Consider the following 23,801-nt stretch of genomic DNA (forward strand, 5'->3'; position numbering starts at 1 on the left):
TGGCCAGTGGCTAGGCAGGAAGTATAGGCAGGACTAACAGAGAGGAGAAAAGAAAGAACAGGAAGGCAGAAGGAGTCACTGCCAGCCGCCACCATGACAAACAGCATGTGAAGATGCCGGTAAGCCACGAGCTATGTGGCAAGGTATAGATTTATAGAAATGAATTAATTTAAGATATAAGAACAGTTAGCAAGAAGCCTACCACAGCCATACAGTTTGTAAGCAAAAAAAAAATGTATGTAGGCTTGGAAGAGAGGAAAAGGAGTATATGCAGTTATATAAAGAAATAGATAATTTAAAAAAATCAAGTCTTTACAGGGACAGTAAAAGTAATATAATAAGCCACATAAAGATGGAAATAACACAGAGAGTCTGGATTATATTGTCTTTGAGATTTTTAACTTCTGAAAGACATTTGATTGTAAAGGCTGCTGAGTTAAACCAATATATGTACTTTAAAGGTATCTTGGCTTCAAAATTTGTCTAAGGATATGTTGCTTTGGAAAAGAGGTTCTGCTTTTCTTTCCACAGAAGATGAGAAGCTGTGAATTCCTTCCATGTTAATATGGTTCTATCAGTGAAAACCCTCTGAGAGGTCTCCAGATGATCCAGCATCCAGAGCAGCTTCAAGGCAACTGGTTTAGAGAATACAGCCTCATAGGACTTGATCATAATCCTAAAATTTTCTTTGTGTCTTCATAAGACTGCCAGCACCCCCAATCATCAGGAAGTAGCCTCAACACTACACCCAAATTCCCAAGAAATGGATTATGGATGTTTGTCCTTATTTGGGAATTGTTTACAAATTGTTGTTGGTCATAGTCAATCTCTTTCTAAAAAAAAGAAAGAAGGATATGATATAGAAATGTAGGATATAGATATGATAGGATGAAAGAGCAGATCATTGAATCTACTTTTAAAGAGCAACAACTTGTTTAAAATGTTTTACATTGCTGTGGATTTTAGTTTATTGATATAAATTTAGTTAATTTTGTTATACTATATATATTCCTACTTATGTTTAAGGTACTATGTTTATGCAAATCATTTAAAATTGTAATGTATAATTGATAAATACAGATTAATAATTTGTCATCTATGATAATCAAACTTATAGTCTTGTTGGTTGAGTTTTCTAGGTATACATAGATATATTTCAATTAGGTGCTGCAGGCCACAGGAATATATCATAAGAACTCAGTTGGTTATGGCAAAGTCACTATCTGGAGGGATCAGAGAATTCCTCCAGAGGAAGCCAAATCCCAAGGAGTTTTTGGTGTTACTTGGCTTGTTATATATCAGCTGTATTCTGCTATGAAAATCATGTGTGCCTTCATAGTTTTCCCAATTGACTCTTCCCTAAGAAGGGCTAACAGTGTGGACTGATTACTCTCTGGACATACACATTCCAGGTATTTGGAGAACAGCCTCAGGAAAGGTGCTCTCTAGAATCAGATTATCTCCCTTAGCCACTTTCAAGGACTACAGGAAACACCACCCAGATGGGTGCCCAACTTCCAGGATAACAATGATAACAGCCCACCTGCAAGTCTCCTGACTTAAATTCCACAAGGAGACACCACCCAGGGGGGCGCCCAACTTCTGAGAACAAGCAATGATAGCAGCCCACAGGCAAGTCTCCTGACTTAAGATAAATTCCACAAGGAGACACCACTTAGGAGAGGTAGACATTAAGTAATAGCTTTACACAATTTAGCTCAGACCCTCCCTTTATATACTGGGACTTCCAGGGCACAGGAGGGAGAAGAGAAAAGAAAATGGAAGAACTAGATGGGTAAGAACTTGAGAGGAACAAACTGAGATGGAGAAGAACTAGATTGAAGGGCTAGAAAAGAGGACTAGTGAAACAAGATGGAAGATGAGGAAGAGCCAGATGGGGAAGAACAAGATGAGAAAGAGACAGATGAGAGAGAAGGAAATGGGAGAGGAGCTGATAGGGGAAAGAACTAGATAGATAAGAACCTAGAAGGGACAGAACTAGATGAAGGAATTAAAATAGAACCTAGAGGGGACAGTAGATAAATATAGAGAAATCAGGCAAGAAAGGAGCTAGACATGAGAGCAGAATAGAAGCTGTGTAGAGAGAGTACTACCACAGAATAGTAAAGTGTATGAACTAAGGAGTTTCATGTACATAGATTCATTTCTTTTCATCAAGGATTAATTATCAGCTGGTTGTAGATTTTTCCCGGACCCTGGGAGGGGACTATCGAGGGGCTGGACCCCCATAGTCCCAGATAATTAGGTAGGTATTCTTCAAATACTTCAAAGTCCTACAGAATATGGCATTTAAAATGTGGTAAGAAATTAGACTTTTCTGGACATTTGAGACGTATCTGCTCCTGGCAGCACCAATCTACTTCAGAGAAGATGATGGGGATTGAAGAAACTTCATATGGATTTTGCTTTTTTTATGGCAAAAGTTAGTCATTTGAGGCCAGAAACTGCTCTTGCCTGGACTGCTTGACAGTATGTTGTATAACCTGGACATGCAGGACCCATGGGAAAATGACCACTGAACTTTGCCAAAACAGGTGACATGGTCCTTAAGGTTCCCACTTTGTCAAAGAAATTGACAGAAATTCTACAGGTCACAGGGAGAAGCGACTGATGGACTTTTTCAGAGTGGGTGGAATAGTCCTTAAAATTTCCTGCTTCACTAAAATGTCTGCAAGAGACTGTAGGCCTATTGGCTGAAGATGGATGCTGTGACCTTGCAGTGGAACTTAGGGTGACGGTCCAGGCAGCCAACTGTTTCTGTTATTCTAGATTTTTGGAAGTTGCTTACAATGTTCTTCCTGTTTACTTAGGTAATATTCTATCCTTCTGGGGTCTATGATGTAATTGAAGACTAGATAGACTTAATTATAATTTTCCTTGGTTATGATAAAAGACAAATTAGATATGAAACTTTGGACTCACAAATATAGGCTGTATGATAGAGTATTTTCTTTAATTTTGCCAAATGCAAATGGACCAGATATTGTAACTATAATTCTTGCTTGATAACTATTCTATTATATGTAATTTTACTATGTTTAAGTTAAAACCTTCCTTTCTGATTAGACAGAAAATGGGAAGTACTGTGGGATGTCTTTCTGTATTCTTTGAATATGTGTTGCTATGATTGGTTAATAAAGAAGATGCTGTGGCCAATGGCAAGTCAGATTATAGCTAGGCAGAAAATCCAAGAGAAAGATGAGAAACAGAAAGGCAGAGGTGGGAGAGATACCAGCCTGCCACCCAAGGAGCAACATGCCAGTAGACCGGTAAAGCCTCAGAACACATGGCAAAACATAGATTAATAGAAATGGGTTGGTTTAAGATATAAGGGCTAGCTAGCAAGAGGCCTATCATAGGCCATACAGTTTTTAAATAACATTAAGCCTCTGAGTGATTATTTTATAAACAGCTGCAGGGCTGCAGGGCTGGGCAGGACCAAAGAAAACTTCTGACTACATCAATCCTTGATACTTAAGGGAATCTTGTCTTGAGACTGTTGAGTGTTTCCAGTGCCTCCTGAGAGTCAATCCATCCAGTATGATGTCCTTATATTGCCTCATGTTATGCAGCATGGATGGTTATATTACTGTTTCTCTAGTACTGTGAAACTTATATTGGTCCCATCTGCTCTCATATCCTGCAGTTTCACAATCCAGATTCTGAGAAACTCAGTTTTTGTTTGTGTGTTCTAAAGTCTTCCCAATTTTAAGCCATACAGATTTCAGCTGATCATAATTTTGTTGCCTTTCCTTTCCCTGATATTGAAAATCATACTTGATGCATATATTCTATCACTGTTACCTCATAATTTTCTTCCTCATCATTTTATTTTTTATAGTGATTTCTAAGTTTTTTGTTCTGAGGGAGAACTCCTCAGCAAAGATCTTCTTTTCTGTAGTGAAAGTTGTGTGTTCACTATGATGAGTTATAAATCATGAAACCAAGACTGAGATATCTGAGAGTAGAGTATTTTTTGGGAAGGATGTTCTTATGTGTGGATATCTGTCTTTGAATGGCATCAGGTGGAATGCTTCACTGATGAATGGGGTCTGCTTCATGTTGATTACTGAGAAGCACCCAAATGCCTGATGGACTATATATTGTAGTCTCTGAAAGTGACAGATACTTCTTTTATAAGAAAGCTCTGTCAGCAGTCACATGCCTTTTCTGTGAGTGATAAGACATGAAACTGAGGCTCATCTGTCTGCCCAAAAATAATTTTCTCACATGAGAGGTATGATTATATAAAAAGACATAAGGATGTTGCTATCCTCCACACTAGTCTTTGATTTGACAGGAAAAGAGAAACAAAGGGAAGATGACAAGATGTCAATGTGTAATTTCCCACAGCTGGAATGAGGGAATGGGTGATGTTATTGATATTGAGATTGATCTGCACAGATGTCTTACCCTCAGACTGATCACAATTAGACAAATCAACCTTATATTGTACACTGTATATGCTAAGCAGCAACTCCTCCCCAACATTTCCTGGGTAGACAAAAAACAAAAATTTATTCATTTGAACAGGCCACTCATGACAGAATGAAGATTCCGAGTAAGTGATTAGTGAACAAATGAGTTTATTCGGGATTACTCACAAGATCACGGGCAGACAGTTAATTACTTGAGTCCAGATAATAAAAAATGGATACTACTTCAATGGCTCACTTCAGCATGGGTAATGGCATACATAGTTACATCTTTACATCTCTCTGGTCTGTGGTGGTATTTTACTTGTACTGAAATGTGATTTTAATTGTATGTTAATAAATAAAGTTGCCCAGGGGTCAGAGCTATTAGAGCCATAGCAAGAGCGTGGCGGTGATGGCACATGCTTTTAATCCCAGCACTTGGTAGACAGAGCTAGGTAGATCTCTGTGTGTTCAAGGATACAGGCAGCATTGGAGACACACGCCTTTAATCTCAATACCAACCATAGAAGCCCTGGAAGTCTCTACAGAGGCAGTCATGTGTTTGGGTTTACAACCAATGAGAAGGCAGAACAGCTAGACTATATAAAGACATACACACAGGAAGTAGGTCCCTTTTGGAGAGCTCTCTTGGCTGAAGAAGGAAGGGTAAGGCTCTTAGTTCTGACCTCTTGGCTTTCTTCTCTGAATAGGCTCTGTGTTTCTTATTTAATAAGATGGTTGGTTACATCTACACTGGTCAACTTGGATGTCAATCACCATAGGTAAAAGTTGTTTCAACTTGATGAAAGTAAAGGCAGAACCAGCTTTTGTAAACAGTATTGTGAGAAACTCTACCAGCAGAAGCAGAGAATATAGGACCAAGAAGTGGGTAAGATCCTACATAATATGTGACTGGAGAGTTTAGGATTTCCTTGGCAGACTGGCTTGGGAAGCAATGACTAAATAACTTTAGCTACTTCCCCTTCTTCTACTTTCATTCCACAACACAAACCTACTTACCATATATGAGATATTGCTGAACACAGTACGTCACAAGGAAGGCTATCAGCACAGATGCTATCATACTCATAATCCACATCCAAACACATTTCCATGAAAATAGTTCACCTGAAACATGAGTCACAAATCTTATCACTGAGAAAACTTGGCTTGTACATACCTAGTTAGCAATGGTGACTCATCTGAAGCTTGTTACAATTTAAGAGAATACCACCCTGGAATATTAGGCCTACACAGGTGTGGAAAAGCAGTTATGATGGATTGGGTAAAGATCATGCCATGATACAGATATAGAGATCTAGAACAGCATAACAATACGGTTGCACAATAGGTAAAAATGAGACTAATAAGAAAGGAAGCAAAGTTAAACTGGTAGGGAAACAGTGACCCCCAGGTGAGTGAGGCAGGCAGGTTGTATGCTTCAGGGTGGTTATCAAGATAATACTTATGAGGAAGTGAGATTTGAATGTAGAATTGAAGGAGATAAGGAAAGTTAGTTGAATTTACATTATGCTGGAAAAAGAAACAACTAGAGGAAAAATCTGAAGCTGAGTTCATCTACATGGATGTGTAAATAGATGAGATGGAGAAGGAGAACATTAGGAGGTGAGAGTATGAAGGTAACAGGGGCAACAAATAACTCAAAAAATTGGGAGATAGTTATCTATAACTAAAAAGGGAGTAATTTCAGGGTATTTAACACAGATGATATTTTTAAGTAATTCATCCTATGTTCAGGATATACCATCATATACTAGATAAAAAAGGAGAGTTTTAGGATGCTATTTCTAAATCATAATCTATAATTCAGACTTATATAGTGGTGAGAAGTGATGAAGGAGAATCCAATTATTAATCTGATTATTTTTTCTCTCTGATTCATTCTTTTCTGACTTGCTGGATTCCTAATTTCATTTTAAATTCTTGATTCCAGGTCTATACCAAATATAGAGTCACCCCTCACCAAACCCCTTATAGATAGGAACCTTCTTTATATGAAGAATATTCAGTGTGCTGTTCAAAACCTCTCAACTCTAGTTTTGTCTGTTCATGTCTGTAACATGAATTGCCTATATTGTCACTATGAGGACATCCTTAGACTTGTTCTATAAATGTGACCAGAGTGAAATTAAATTGTCTTTTTTTTTGTTTTATCATCAGGCTTTACACACATTTTTCTTTTTAGGATATGTGACTAAATCTGTGTTATTGGAACCACCACAGTCTGGGACCCTAAGTCAGACATCTGTCTTGGGACTCCAGTAATAATGAGACTCTGGTATATTTTAACAGTAGACCTAGTATTATTTCTACGTATATGTGAATGTGATAGAAAATGGAAGCCACAGGTGACTTTAGTGATTTAGTTCTGATAAACTGAAAATATGTAATGCTACTTCAGAGCACTAAATTAAGCACACTTTAGAGTAACCATGAGTTTAGTTCTTTAGTTTATTGTGCTCATTTTATATTTATTAAACTTTTGGGTTGACTTATAAGTTTTCAGATGAGAGCAGAAGGAGGGAGGAAGAGTGAGTGTTCTGGTGTTACTTGAAGCTATGAGAAAAAAGGAAGTCAGAAGAGAGAAAGGCCTCAAAAGCTATGCCGTGGAATCCTGGATGGCAATATGCCAATTAGTTTTGTTGACTTCACACAAACTAGAGTCATCTGGGAAGAAGAAACCCTAATTAAGGAATTCCATCCATCTGATTGGACTTAGGCCATGAGTGCAGGCATTTTCTTGATTGATGATTGATGTGGTAGGGCCTGGGTCCCTGGAGGTGGGTGGTGCCCTCCTTCATCAGGTGTTCCTGGGTTTTATAGGAAAGCAGAGAAAGCCATTGAGAACAAGCCAGTGAAAAGTGTTCCTCTGTAGTCTCTACTTTAGTTCCTGCCTCCAAGTTTCTTTTGAGCTCCTGCTCTGGCTTCCCTTGATGAAACACTAAGATGTAGAAATGTAATCCAAATAGACTCTTCTCCCACTCCAATTTGTTTATGAACATGATGTTTTATCACAGTGACAGAAAAGGAATCTACAATATTCAAGGCTATAGACTGAGAAAATAAACACATCAGAGAGAGTAAGAGAGACGACAAACTAGATGATGAGTAAGGCCAAGAGAGTGCAAGCCCTTAAGAACCAAATCAAGGAAGAGGTGATACACAAATATGTGCACCATTGGCCATCACTGAAGAACAAACACACATTTTACCTGATAGGACAATACTTATGCTTTCTTCTTGGTGAGTTAGACAGTTTTGAAAATAGCAAGTGACATTCCTGTGGGAATTGGCTTCAATAAAAAGGGCCATTGTCATGTTGAACAATTTGTTTCCATCCTGTGAATGGGATTTTGATGTTGCTGGAATGATTTCTCCTTTGCTGTTTCTCCATTCCATATGAGGTTGTGGGAACCAACCTCCTGAATGACACTCCAACATCACACCTTTGGTATTAGGGGAATGCATAAGAATCTGTATGTCTGAGCTCGTGACTGGTTGACAACAAAAGAGGAAAACAATATTGTTAGGTATAAATGGAAGAGGAAATGATGGAAAAGTAGAAGCTCTTTTTGGCTTTAATCCCAGTTTCAAAAGATACATTAATAATAAAAACTATACATTTCTGGTTGCCTTGTGAAAATGGCAAGAGCCAGATGGAAAGGCTATAGTTCACAGTCAGCAATCTGTCCAAAGTAAGGCAGCTAAGAAAAGGCCTGTTTCACTTGTTTATTAATTTATTTAAAAAATCTACGTCTTTGGATTATGGTGAACAAAAATCAAGATTTTGAACCTTATAGAATTTATAATTTAATTTTTTCTTTCATCATAGTCACTAGTTATTTTTGAACCATTGTAAATAGATTATAAAAATGAATTTCATTATAGCACAACTGTGGAACTCTACTTGAATCGTTGTGTATTTCTATCACAGGTAATTTTATAATTTGTGAACATTTGCAAGTAAAGCTATTTGGAGAAAAGGATATACTGTGTGGCACAAGGTAGCTCCCATTGCCACTAAAACCAATGAAGGGATGATGGAAGAGTGGGAAAGATGGAGGAGCAAAGTATTTGTTTGTTATCATTTTGCTTTTCTTGTTGTTATCGTTTTTTCAATTAATATTTTATTTCTTTTTTTTTTTAATTTTCCTTTGCAGGGGTAGGGGTGGGGTGCTAGCTACAAGGGTAAAGGGCCAATACAGAGGGACTGGGTGGTGAGTGAGATTGAGGTGGATGATGTGAAATTCCCAAAGAATCAGGAAAAATTATACTAAAAATATGTTTAATATAAAATAGGTAATACATTAATAGTGTGAAAAGTACATATTAATTTAGAGAAAATGAACATGTATGAAAATTTTCAGCATATTTTATGAGGCCCAAAACTTGCCTAATGCATAGGGCAAAAGAAAATGAATGGAGATTTAAAGCACTGTACCAAAGCTGCTCTGTCTAGTAAAGTGTCCCTGGAACAACAAAAATGTTATATATCAGTGCTAACACAGTTGCTTTTTGCCCCATTAGACTACTGAAAATGGCAATGATTAGCTTTTTGTCACATTAGACCACTAAACATTGCAATGAGCTACATTGTATAATTCTGCTCTACACTACAGAAGTGTCACCTGACAGCCAATGAAGATTATTCATCTGAGTCTAGAGTCCTACATGTATGTGCACACATTTATAGAATTTTTTCAGTTTCTTTTAAACCTAACCTTCTCTCCTTTTATTTTTCATCCAAAATAATCCAGAGTAAGGAAAGTAGCATAAATGCTATATATTTGCCTTTATTTCATATATAATATTATATGTGAGGATAGTGATGATTGTAGCTAAATCTTTTGAAAAAGATTTAGGAAAATTAATCAAGTACTAAGTAGTCAGTGCATTGATTTGGAGAGAAATGGAAATAAGTATTATTAGTAAAAAGAATATTTTTCTTTCATTAAAAATTTTCACACAATATTTTTAATCATGTTTTTTCCCTGAAATTCCTCCCATGTCCTCTCTACCTCCATACTCACCCAACTTTATAGTAAGAAGCATGTTTTAAAAATTCAGTTCATTTGGAAAATTACTAAAGTGTTGATAGAGATATTTGAAAGGGTAATAAAACAACCTAAAAGGAAGCTGATTATATGTTAGAAATCTAACAATGTATATAGGAATAATAAGAAAGTATTTACTAATAGAACTACTCTGCACTGTAGTAATTTTCATTTTTGATCTTCCATGACATCCAAATAAAAAACTAATAGTAAAGAAGTCATTTTGCTAACCAAACCATGCAAAAAGAGTCAAGCACTGATAGTTTTCCAACCACTCAACCCTACATAGGCTTTGAATTATGGGTACACAACAGTCTCAGATAGGAATCCATGTCTACCTGTGACCTTGACCTCTGTGATGTGCTCTTCATAAAATTCACCATCTTTGAAGAAGCAGCGGTATGGCCCATCATCATCAACAGTCACATTAAAGATCCTGAGGGTCACTTTCCCCTTCCCAATGGGGTCTTTCAGGAGTTCAGTCCTCTCCACATACTTGGAGATAGTTTCTCCATGCAGGTCTTTACCATCCCTGTACAGGTACACTGGCTGTGTATAATGGTTCCTGAACCAGCGAATCTCCATGTGCTGTGCATGTTGTGGTGGAGACAACTGACAACTGATTTCCAGAGTTCCACCCAATGGAGTCAAGACTGGTCTAGTCAATCCAGTCACTATGAATTTTTCTGTGAAGGAGAAACCAAAAGACAAGAGTGTAAATGAGTAAACATACTCACACCTTTTGTTAAAGTCATTCTCTCTGTTTTTCCCTCTTCTATCTTCTGCCCCCTCAAGCATATATACATACTTGACTTAAGATCACTTTGTTTATCCTGAAGGTATTTTAATTACTAATTACTTAATAGATACTAAAGCAAAAAGTGTTACTACAAATGGTTTAAAACAATTTTAAGGAACTATTGGAGATGTTGAGTCACTTCAAGACAGGCTTGATTCAAGATAAATCAAGGCAATGTGCAAGTCTGGGTCAGGGAAAATTGCAATATGAGTAAACTATGTCATATAGTGGAAATTTTGCTAAACTCAGGCTCCAGGGACAGCAGGGAATAAACAGCCAGTATGTCTTGTGATGCATGCAAGAGGATTGTAGATGAGAGTGTGACAGGCACTTTGTCTTAAATCTTCCACTTTTTATATGATACAGATGAAGGACTACCACCTCCCTTGGTCTGGTGTATTCAATAACAGGCCTGCATTTTATGATATAGTTTTAATATTTCCATGTGCCCTGCTATTCCTGATCCACACTGATAACTTAATAGATATTAGTTTCTTTATTTGTATGATTAAGCTATTTGTAATTTTGTTCCTCATGATTCATACTAGATTGGTAATGATACTTTACTTGCACAAATGAACACAGTTATTCGGACTCAGCATGTGCATTCAAAATTTAACAAACTGTTGCACTGTGAAATGGAGTCACTCAGGGCAATACTCAGCTTGAAAGCTACTGTTTCACATGATGTAGAGTAAAGTAGAGCAGGGAATAGCCTGGACTCTACAGTAAATAAAGATGAAAATTAGCTCAATATTGTGACATTAGAATATTGTGAATCAAAACAACAATAAGCCATCAACCAGTTACTAGAATAGCTGAAATCTTAAACATTGACAACTCAAAATGATGGGAAAAGATGAAGAAAATATGATTGTTATTTATTGTTGGCAGCAATGCAGAATTATTCAGACACTATGGAAGACAGTTTGACACTCTCTAACAGTGCTAAATGTGGGCTTATAATAATTTCTTTCCATAATCATGATTCTGTATGTAATCCAAATGAATTATAAAGTACATATACATTGAAATTTATACACAAATACAAATAACTTCTTTATTCTCAGTTGCTAAAAAGAATGGAGCAATCAAAATGCCCTTTAATAGGTGAGTGAAGAATCCAACTCTGGTACACTCATACAATGAAATATTATAAAATTAATAAAAGAACTTGTGCAACAGTGACACAAATGTTAGAGCAGTAACCAACCAATTTTGGTGGGATTTAAGACCCATTCCATGCTACAGAAACCATACCTGACACTCCTAAAGTGGCCAGAACCTGATACAGATATGTTCCTTAGGGAGAAACATAATATTACTATTCTGTGAAAGGGATATAGAGATAAAATGACTCCTAATGACATACTGTTATACCCTTAGATCAATGCCTATCTCAACCCTTATCAGAGGAGTTTCTTCTTGCAGTAAATGGGAATCAACACATAGACCCACAGTTGAATGATACAGAGAAAGTGAAAGACTTTGGAATGCTCAATGCTAAATGAGATGTCTTCATCAAACCACTCTCCCTTAAGGTTCAGGGAACTATGCAGAAGAGTGCAAAAGCCAGAAGTGATGGATGACTGCAAGGAACAACATCTTTCAGATGCAAGAGGACTGATTCACATGAACTCACAGAGACTACAGCAGCACACACAAAACCTGCACAGGTTTAAGGCAGATAGAGTCCAGGCACAGAGAGGGGCAAGTGGAATGAGATCTCACCACTAACAAAAGCTATCTGCAGTCGATATTCACTACCAAAGAAAAAATAAGTTTTATCCAGTGGAATCTCACTGGGTATAGTAACCACACTCCAGTACAGGCCCAAGCCCAGGAGTATTGGTCAATCTAAAACTGATGTAAGGGAATTTGGAGGACCTTTTTGTTTTCCTTTTTATTGAATTTTTTCCCTTATCTGTCTTTTGCTTGTTTGTTTTGATCTTTTGTTTTTGTGTTTCTTTTTTTGTTTTCATTTTGTTTCTTGGTTTATGGTTCTAGATAAAGAGAGAGCAAGAGATTGAGAGAGAAATACAGAAATATAACAAAAGAGAAAGCAAGTGGGAGAGTGAAAAAGGGAAAGACAGAGACAGAGAGAAAGACACACAGAGAGAGATTAAAAAGTTGTGTGGGTAAAGAAAATTTGGAAAGAAAAGGGTAGAGAAATATGACCAAAGTAGATTTATTAAATTTTGTTTTAAAATATAATTTTTAAACAGGAATGAGTTACATGAATGAACTTTAATCTTTGGAAGTGAACAAAATCAGTTTAAAATGGACACATCTTGTATGATACTAACTATGTTGCATTCTAGAAAACAGCGGCACAGATGCAGAACAAAGAGCTTTAACCTTTTGTCTTGGGGGAGGGAAAGAGGGACAAATGGGTATAGCTTACAAAAATCTTAGGATGATGAAGATTTTATGCATGATAATGAAATGGTAGATATATGACATTATGCCTATGCACAATAAATATCAGGATTTTAGGGTCTGATCATGGAAAAAGTTAAAACCACAATGTGAAATTAGCACACAAAACTCTTCTGTTTGGGAAGCACTTTAGCAGCTTCACAGGAGATAGCTCTCAAAGCTAAGACACCAGGACAGTCATCCAGAAAGAAAGAAGGACCAACTCCCATAGTTTGAGAGGTGTGTGTGTGTGTGTGTGTGTGTGTGTGTGTGTGTGTGTGTGTGTGTATCTATCTGTCTGTCTGTCTGTCCTCTCAACAACACAGAAGGGAGTCCCTGGTCAGAGAACTATGAAGAGTGTCAGCAGTTTCAGTGTCTTTGATTTGTTCATTTCACAATGACAGAGTTCATCTTGCCTTTGTCTAGCATGTGTTAGGAGCAACCTACACAGCATCCAAAGCAGGAAGTTAATAAATGAGTAAAAACAACTTACTTGTAATATATTGAAAACAATTAGCAAATTTGTATAAATTTGACATTGATGAGCTTTTGAATTAATGGGTCTCATTTTGAGGCAAACAACATAAAGTCAATGAGCAAATGTTATCTTCATCTCATTAATATAACAAAGTATTAAGATTCAGTAGTACAATGCTGTGGATACCGTTCTGTATAAATGAAACACTGATTGGCCAGTGGCCAGGCAGGAAGTATAGGCGGGACAAGGAGAGAGGAAAATTCTGGGAAGTGGAAGGCTGAGTCAGAGAGACACTGCCAGTTGCTACCAGGACAAGCAGCATGTGAAGATGCTGGTAATCTATGAGTCACATGACAAGGTATAGATTTATAGAAATGGGTTACTTTAAGATATAAGAACAGTTAACAAAAAGCCTGCTATGGCCATACATTTTGTAAGCAATATAAGCGTCTGTGTGTTTATTTTATAAGTGGGCTGTCAGACTGCTGGGGCTTGGCAGGAGCCTGAGAGAACTCTCCAACTACAGTACAACATGAGTGAACACTAATAAAAAATTGAATTTTAATTAGTAATAATTTGTCCACAGTTGTTCAGGTCTAATAAATGTACCATACTAAGTCAAGATGCTAAACAGTATAAGGGAACCTGTGTTAGAGAAAATAAAAGTATGGCTACTTGCTTATTCTATTCATCTGATTCATAGATTTTTCAATAAGAAGAAAGTGCTCAAGTGAAAAAAGTTTATTAAAAATTTTAAAAGTATTGTTTTATTTTATTTTATGAGTATTTGCCTGCATGTATATATATAAACCATATGTATGTCTCATGTCAATAGAGTCTAGGTGAAGGCATTAGATCTCTTGTAAGTGGATTCACAGATGGTTTTGAGCTATTGCTGGTGCTGGGAATCGAAACAGGTCCTCTGGAAGAACAGCAGGTGCTCTGATATATGAACTGTCTTTCTAGCCCAAAGTTTATTAGAACTTAAAAGTCATCATCTTTTATAACAGCCAGATGATAAGTCCCTATTGTTAGAGACATAAAACATATTGATTGAAGAGCAAAGAGAAATCAAACTGGAACTGACCTAGAAACTTTCTCCTAGGTGGATAGCTTCCATGGTGATGGTATTTCTATGGAAGTCATTATAGAAAAAAATTACCAATGGACTTACCCAACAGTGGACTCTGTGTGTCTCAATACTGAGGCAAGCAAGATGTACCTACCTGTGCAATAATGACATGATTGTTTATGGGCATAACCAATAATTTTCCTATTATATGTGAAGCCTGTACCACAAGAGAGAAACAATGCCTGGTACTGAAATTTGGTCAAAAGTCCATGGCTGGGAGGGTCACAGGTCATAGGCAAATTACTACCGTTGTTTTGTTAAATGGAATTGTGTCAACTGCTACTACATACTTTTACATTTATAATCATAAGTTAATGCTGCTTTCAGTTTTGGTTAGAGAAGCATATTTTTGCAGTGGGCAACACTCAATTAAGGAGATTATAACTGGCAAGTATGATGAGAATAAGTGACTGTTTAGTGATCAACCCAAAATAGTGCATTTATATCAATGCTCTTGAGGGTTAGGGAACATAGTGGAATGGTAGAAGCAGAAAGAATGGATGTAAAAGCTGAAGGATGGGGAGGAGTGCTATAAAATGCTATAATCTGGGCACAGCATGGCTGCTGCACTCATGAAATTGCACAAGGTCAAGCCAGTCAATATTTCAATTCATGAAACCCCACCACTAACTGAGAAACTTATTAGCAAGTGATGGCTGCTGGGGAAGGGCGACTCATTTTTTGATAGGGTGTGGCTGTTAGCAGGTTGCCCATTCTACAGAGAGTGGAAGGTCTCACACACATGTGCATGCAGATGTCAATAATTGGACTCAGATAAAAAGAAAACATAATGAAGGAGGGGAAAGTATTTAAGTGATCTGAAGGGAGTGATCTGAAGTGGCAATTCCAGTTGCATTCAAGGCCTGCTCTGTAGGAGGGATTTCAAGCCTGACTCTGTAAATTTGGCCAAATATATGGAGAGGCCAAGGGTCCTAGGACTAACTTACTACTGTTGTTTAGCTAAACTGATGATGTGGTGTCAAATTGATTCCTAAACATCTGAGAGAAATGCATTAAACAATGTACCTAAGCTACCTCCCTAAATTCAGGAAATGTTGTAGAAGAAGAGATAGAAAAAATGTAATAACTAGAAGACAAAGAGAAGAGTGATGAAATGTTATTGTCTGGGTTCAGCTTAATCATTGCAATCATGGACACACAACAGCTGAGTTTGTCTACTCTGGGCCTATAGAAGACTAGACCTGTCAACTGCTGGTCATGGGTATGGGAAGGACTCATGTAGCTCTTACCCCACCTCCCCTCCACTGAACTGTTGGTTATTGAAAGATTTGGGGTGGAAAGGGTGTTATCTTCAGATGTGTACACATTGGTGAGCTTACTCTGATTAAATTCAGTAGATCAAAAACAAGACAAAACATACAAACACTTGAAACATAAAATACAAACATGGAAAAGTGACCTGTAAGAAAGATGGGGAATTGACAAGGGTAGGAGGAAGACAAGAAGAGGTGGGATTGAGTAGCCAGCATACATTATAGACATGTACAAAATTGTTAGAGAACAAATTTAATGAATAAAAAAAGCAAGGAACATATGACTACTAATGAAAAGAAAATAAGGATTTAGATCATCATCAACTCTTCAGATAAAAAGTAACATTTTTGAAAGATATTCACCTTTAACCACTAATATAAACGTGAAGTATAATAAATATTAGATTTTGTTTCCCACCTAAAAGCTAAGAAAAAATAATCCATTTGTCTCAGTCACCAAATCCCTTAGAAATTACCTGGAACCCACCTGCAAGGGAATCAGTGAGGAGATCTTCACTCTCTCTCCTTTTCTCCAATTCCAATCTCCCAGGCTCACCCTCAGCTCTGTATCAGACCACCTACTATGGTATTCCTTCTTCCCTGTCCCAATCCCCAGTGGATCATGAAGATCTTCTCCTACAGCCTACCTCCATTACACCATTCTTTTATCTCAACTGCCAACTCCCAAAGGTACTACCTAGAAACACAATGGGGATGATGGCAAGGAAATCATGTAGGCAATATATTCACTCTCCCTCCTGAATTCTAATTCCAATCTCCCAGTCCTATCTTCAGCTTTGTAGAAGACACCTGATACAGAAGGCGGGGAGCTCTGTGCTGATCCTGGCTGGTAACACATCCAACTTTACTCACTCCACTGGACCCTTTCAACCTCCCCTTCTAGTCCGTTCCACTCCTTAGTGTCGGCTCCCAGTACCTAGAAACACTTTCTACATCAGAACCCTATTTACCACATCTGGAGGGATTTCAGAATCATTCCCAAACCCTACTCACAGCCACCACTCTCTCCTAAGAAGTAGAGAGGGCAACAGAGACCAAGGAATGGAACACCCACTGAACAAAGACAAAACCAGATATCCACATCTAGAGTTACAGTCATCCCAAATCCAGATGCCTAGTCACCAGCATAAAACACAATAAATAACAGCAAAGACAATACGTTTCAAGTAGAGCCCAGTGACCCTACTACATAATGTAGATGAAATTCTAAGCAGTCTTAGTAAATAAGAAACACAGAGCCAAATACAGGGGTAATAGCTGAAGAGATCAGAGAATTAGCAAAGAGCCACTGACTACCCTTACATAGGTCCTGAGAAATGACATATGGCTGAAACACAAGAAAAGAACTTCAAAATAGCTATTATGAATATGTTGAGGTTCTTCAATGGAGAAATGAAGAAATCTATTAATGAAATAAATGAAAACACAAACAGTGAAATGAAATGAAGAAAACATTTCAAGACATGAAAGTGGAAATAGAATAAATAAACATCTAAACTGAGGAAAAACTGGAAGTGAAAAATTTAGGAACTTGAACAACAACCTCAGAGGCAAAACTCACCAACAGAACACAAGAAATAGAAGAAAGAATCTCAGACATTGAAGACAAGATAGAAGAAATGGAAACCTATGTAGGGGTAGTTGTCTGTGCTTCACTTCTGAAACACTGCCTCTAGTAGAAAGCAGGTAGACTCCGGTAGAGTCATCTAGAACACAGTGTAATAAGATCAGTCTCAAATTGTGCTAAATGCTCATCATTAGCCAGTTCTGATGGTACAGGCCGGTAGGATTTGTTGAAGGAGACAGAGGCAAGAGGATCTGGAGTTTGAGGCCAGCCTATGAAATCAGTGGTTAGACATGGCACACGCTACAGTTCATCTTTCTTCTTGATGGTGTAGGAGTTGGAGGAACCCTTGGCAACACTGATGAGCTCATCTGCAAGGCATTCAGCAATGGTCTTGTTGTTCTGGAAAGAAGCCTCAGGAGATCCTGTGCACAGCAGCCTGATGGCCTGATTTACAAGGTGCAGTGGCGACACATCCACAGCCTGCTGTCTCTGTCCCAGCTCAGGGGGAGATGTAGGGGTAGTTGTCTGTGCTTCACCCTTGAAGCACCACCTCTAGTAGGCAGTAGGTAGGCTGAAGCACAGACAACTACCCCTATATCCCTGGGTCAAAGAAAATATCGAATCCAATAAAATTCAGGCACAAAGCATCCATGAAATTTGGGGCATTATGAAAAAATCAAATCAAAGAATAATAGCAAGAGAAGGAAAGGAAACTCAGGTCAAAGGCACAAAAAACATTTCAACACAATTATAGAAGAAAATTTCCTTAACCTAAAGAAACTGAGGGCTATCAAGGTACAAAGGCATACAGAACACAAAATAGACTGAACCAGAAAAGAAATTCCCCACAGTACATAATAAAGGACAAAAATACAGATAAAGATACAAATATGAAGATATGAGTTAAAATACTTTTTTCAGATAATATAATGGTACACATAGAGAACTTAAAAATACAAACAGGAAACTCCTTAGAGTTGATAAACACTTTCAGTAAGGTAGGTGGATCCAAAATTAACTCACAAAAATTAGCAGTTATTTACAAATAACAAATGGACTGAGAAAGAAATCATGGAAACAACACCTTTCATGGTAGCCTCAAATTATATGAAATATCTTGTGGTAACTCTAACCAATCAAATGAAAGTCTTATATAATTAAAAATATTAAGACATTGAAGAAAGACACCAAAGAAGATATCAGAAGATGAAAAGATCTCCCATGTACATGGATTGGTAGAATTAACATAGTAAAAGTGGTCATCCTACCAAAAGCAACCTATAGATTAAGTGAAATACCCAACAGAATTCCAAAACACCTTGACATGGATCTTGAAGGACAATTTTCAGGTACATATGGAAACACAAAACCCAGGATACTTAAAATACTCTTGAATAATAACAGAACTGCTGGAGGCATCACCATTCGCCATCCCAAATTGTATGGCAGAGATATAGTCATAAAAACAGCGTGGTATTGAAACAAAACCAGACACATTTGTCATTGGAATCAAACTGAAGACTCAGACATAAGTAGTTCACACACCTATGGACACCTGTTTTTATGAGAAAAAAACCATAAATACACATTGAAAAAAAGACAGCATCTTTAACAAATGGTACTGGTCAAACTGTATGGCTGTATGTAAAAATAATGAAAATAGATCCATACTTATCACTAAGCACAAAACTTAACTCTGAATGTATCAAGGATCTTAACATAAGTACAGATACATTGAGTCTGATAGAAGAGACAGTGAGGAATAGTCTTGAACTCAGCACAGGAAAAAGACTTTCTGAATAGAATACCATTAGCACAGAGACTAAGAACAACAAAGAAATGGGACCTCATGAAACTGAAAAACTATGCAAGCAAAAGGAAATATCATTTGAACAAAGATTTTTGCCAGCTACACATTTGATAGAGGACTAATATATAAAATACATAAACAATGTAAAAATCTAGCCATCAAGAAAATAAATAACCCAACCAAAAATGGGGTAAAGATCTAAATAGAGAATTCTCAAAGAGAACACTGAAATGACTGTAAAACACTTAAAGAAATGTTCACCATAATTAGCCACCGTGGAAATGCAAACTAAAAGTACTTTGAGATTTCATCTTATACCATTTAGTTACACTTGTCAATAAAAGAAATGACAGCTCATGCTGGCGAGATGTGAAGTGAGAGGTACAACCATCCACTGCTAGTGGGAATTCAAAATTGTATAGTCACATAAGAAATCAGTGTGGTCATTTCTCAGAAAGCTGAGAATAGATCTACCTGAAGATCTAGCTATTCTACTCTTGAGCATAAACCCAAAGGATGCTTTATCCTAACTACAAAGACACTTGCTCAATCATATTAATTGCACCTTTATTCATTATATTAAAAATTGAAAAGAGCCTAGATGTTTTTCAATGGATGAATGGATAAAGAAAATATTGTACATCTATACAGTGGAATATTATTATTCATCCATTTAAAAATGTGAAATGAAGTTCACAGGTTAATGGATGGAGCTAGAAAGAAAAATCATTCTTAGTGAGGTAATCCAGACCAAGAATGATAAATATAGTATGAATTGACTTATATGTAGATTTTAGCTTTAAGTCTTCAATAAGAAAGCTACAATCTATATAACTACAGAGGTTAGGTATAAACTGAGGGGTGAGAAGGGATGGACTTTCCTAAGAAGGGAAAATAAATGTGTAGCTGTGGGTGGACAGGGATGTAATTGGAGGACCAAAAGGGGATGGTGAGTGAAGAGGAAGGAAATGGAAGGAAATATAGAGACAGCCAAAACTGAAGCGCATTTCTGGGGCCATATGGAAACCCAGAAAAGTAGGAGATTACTAAAGTTGTTTCATACATATATGAAGGCAATCCAAATGAAATCACCCAATAATGGGGGAGACAAAGCCACAACTGGATATCTCTTGTCACCAAAGGAAACTTTCAGTACCAGGAATGAGTCTAATTCAGGTGAAACCCAAGTAAATGTGCATCAGTGAAATTTGTCATTTGAAAATCAGATTTTGCTAGAATATTCTACATCTATTATATCATTCATTGTCTAAATCTTTTCTTTTAAATGTCTTCAATTAATCTGTACTTATTTGTGGTTTGCACAGATGTCCCTGCAAATCTCATTATCCTAGCCCATTTCATCTTCCCTCATCTCGCCTCTCCCCCCGCCCCCGCCGCGCTGTATTCTTAGCTTTGATGCATTTTAATCTGTATCTTTTGTACCATTTCTTCAGTGTAAAGGTGATATGTAAGTCCTGTAAATTCAGTCCTCAAGGCAAGTATTCTATCTCTTTCATTGTACTTCCTTCCTGGAAGCTGAAATAAACCCAAGTAAAGATTATTTGCTGATTAGGCATAATTACTTGCTCCTCTAAGCTGGATACTCTTGTGATTGTCTTCAACTCATTGCTACACTCAAACTTTAGGGACAATGATTTCAATGCTCTGTTCTTTGTACCATACCTTGATTTTGCTGGCATGCTTGACATTGCTAAGACTCATTAGGGCAAGTGAGAGTCATACCTGAACTTAGTGCCACTATCTGAAGGAGGTACAAGACAACACAGTGTGTGACAAGAAGTACTCCTGTAGCTCCCATTATACCTGTGATGAAACATATTAGATGAAAGTATAGATTAGATTTATTTTAACTGTCCATTCAATTTCCAATTTCTCTATAACCCTAATATCTTGCCTGATGTGTGTATGATATATATGAAAAATCTATCACATTTGACTCCTGGATCAAAAACCAAAATACTAAGTAGCTTATTTTAAGAAAAATCTAAATGTTTATGATATATCCTTCTTGAATTTTGAATGAATAAAATAAAATGACATACATATATGTCAAATGTGTTTCACAATCTTTTTCTGAAATTATTTCGTGTGTGTGTGTGTGTGTGTGTGTGTGTGTGTGTGTGTGTGTGTGTGTGTGTGTGTTTTACCTGCATATATGTATGGACCATTTGTATTCCTGGTGCCTACTGAGGTCAGAAGAGGTTGTTTTATCTCCTAGAACTGGAGTTAACCATGCTTGTGAACCAGCATATGGATGCCAGAACTAAACCTAGGTCCTCTGAAAGAGCAAAAAGTACTCTTAACGACTGATCCATTTCTCCATCTGTCTTTTTTATATATTTTATTAATATATACTATCATACACAATGCATGTCATTATGACATTTTTATACATGTTTGTACTTTGTATTCACTGCCATTGCCCTCTCTTATGCCCTCCTAGTCCCACTAATCTTTCTCTTTCCAAATATTTTCCCTTATACTTTCATGTCTTTTTAATTTTTAGGATAATCCTTTGAGTTTAATTAGGATATTTTACAGGAGCATGGTAAAGTTCTGTTTACAGGAACATGGATCACCAGTGGCTACACCACTGAAAAAGTGTATCTTCCCCTCCCCAGCAATTATTAACTTCCTATTAAGTCTCAGAGTGGGATGAGGTCTTGTGAGTTCCTCACTTTTCCACAATGGAAATGGTGGCACTAATCCTGTTCAAGTCTTGTGCAGGTAATCCCAGTTGCCCCACTATCTCTCCTAGATAATTGTCTTTTCATACGTTTTTATTTTCTTCTTTTTATTTATTTATTTATTTTTAAAAGCTTTTATTTTCATTTTACATACCAATCCCAGTTCCCCCTCCCTCCCCTTCTCCCAACCTCCCACATCCCTCAGTCCTTTCCCTCTCCTCAGAGGTAAGACCTCCCTTGGGGAGTCAATAAAGTCTGGCACACTAAGTTGAGGCAGGACCAAGCCCCTCCCCCTTGTGTTGAGGCTGCACAAGGTATCCCACCCTAGGGAATGTGTTCCAAAAAAGCCATTTCATGCACCCGGGATAAGTCCTGGTCCTACTGCCAGGGGCTCCCCAAACAGATAGAGAAAAAAAATCACATATTTTTAAAAGAACATGTATCTTTCCATCTTCTTCCTCTTTCCAAATTTTAATGACAATGATTCTGCTCTCTGCTATGATATCAAGTTTTAAAAAATATTTTGTATTTGAAATAGAATTATATTACTTTCCCTCACCCTTCTCTCCCTCCAGCTTCTCTCACATCACCACTCTCAAACCAATAGCCTCTATTTCTTTATTATTGTTACACACATACACACACATATGCATATGAACATACATGTATATCTACAAATGCATACATGTATATAACAACATCATTACATTGCGATAATAACAACATTATTATCATAACAACATTAATAAAGAAATGTATATATACATACATATATATGTGTGTATATGTAGAAATATATATAAACACAGCATACTGAGTTATTTTTTTCTGGTTTGTGTGTGTATGGTTTCAAGGCTGACCACTCTGCATTGGACAAACATAATGGGGCTCATTTCTGGGAGAGTCTAATTCTCCTTCTCCCTCCCAGGAGTCCTTAGTTGTTTGTAGTTCCTTATATAGATGTAGAATCCTTGGAAAATTTCCCATTTTATGTTGACGTGTCCATTAATTCCACTGTTTCAGTAATGTTTATGTAGCTATTTCTAGGAAATCAACTTTTTAAATTTCTATGTATGACCAAGAACATGAAATACTTGTCTTTTTGTGCTAGCCTATTTTAGAAATTGAGTTTTTAAAGACATATTGTAAAAACTCAACAGGGACATCTTACATAGTCTATCCCTTTCTGACTTTGTTAATTATTACTAGATACAATAGAGAAATTATTCTGGTTAAGAAGAACATGGGATGGGCACAAGCCTCATTTTATGTGGCTGAGAAATAATAGTCATCAGAATATATTATCTTTAGCCTCGATCAAACGACACTTCAGAACCTGATCTCAGTATCCACTAAGATTCAGTTTAACAGAGACATTTTCAACTATTCCATAAAGAAAACTTAGGAGTTTTCTTCCCCAGCAGGTACTAACCATTCTTCTGAACCCCAAGATTTACTAGTCCTTAAATATACTTCTGTCTAAATCTTTGGAACTTGTTTCTAGGCAGACAGTATTCCTTCCAAGGGGCACAAGGAAGAAGAAAAAAGTAGAAGGGAAATTATCTGTGTAAACAGAACCATATCCTAAAAGATTACTAAATCCCCTTACTTACCTGAGCCTGATGATCCCAAGTCATCTCTTTATTGTCCCTACAAAAGCATCAGTTGACTCGTGTGAGTTTTTGGTAATGTTCCAGAATTTTACTGAAGCCACCAAGCATGCCAGATTTAGACGGAGATCGGGTAAACTAGCTACCAATGCCTCTCTCCTAACCTGAAAGTCTGGTCCCATGATTCTGCAAGCCTGATACTTAGGTGTCTTTGCCAGGGAACTTCCTACAGAGCTGGTGTATTAACCTGCAAAAGAAATCTTTGTTTAGCTCAGTGTCTACATCTGGTATTACTCAAGTACTAGCAAGACTCACCTCACTCAGGGAAGAAGCAAAGCGAAACCAGACCCACATCTGTCATATACCAAGTGCCAAATGAAAAGCTACAGTGATTGTATTTTGTATGCTGGACCTATACTTAGTAAGGAGAGGGAACTGTAGAAGCACAAGTAAATGGCTTTAAGTTCAGA

General features: G+C 37.1%; 1 protein-coding gene across 1 annotated transcript in view; it reads right to left on the minus strand.

Annotated features, from left to right (window-relative positions):
• LOC128096970 (selection and upkeep of intraepithelial T-cells protein 2-like) overlaps nt 1-23,358 on the minus strand; it is a 35,504-nt gene extending 12,146 nt beyond the window's left edge. The window contains exons 1-6 of the mRNA XM_052717186.1: nt 23,335-23,358; nt 17,508-17,755; nt 12,045-12,076; nt 9,853-10,200; nt 7,673-7,954; nt 5,460-5,567 (exon numbers count right to left, since the gene is read on the minus strand). Of these exons, the coding sequence (XP_052573146.1) occupies nt 5,460-5,567; nt 7,673-7,954; nt 9,853-10,200; nt 12,045-12,076; nt 17,508-17,755; nt 23,335-23,358 (1,042 nt within the window). The remainder of the gene's footprint in view (nt 1-5,459; nt 5,568-7,672; nt 7,955-9,852; nt 10,201-12,044; nt 12,077-17,507; nt 17,756-23,334) is intronic.
• Between the last annotated feature and the right edge of the window lie 443 nt (nt 23,359-23,801).

This window comes from Peromyscus californicus, unplaced genomic scaffold (genome assembly GCF_007827085.1).
Source record: "Peromyscus californicus insignis strain IS unplaced genomic scaffold, ASM782708v3 Scaffold_5__1_contigs__length_169319896, whole genome shotgun sequence".
In the NCBI taxonomy this organism is placed as follows: Eukaryota; Metazoa; Chordata; class Mammalia; order Rodentia; family Cricetidae; genus Peromyscus; species Peromyscus californicus.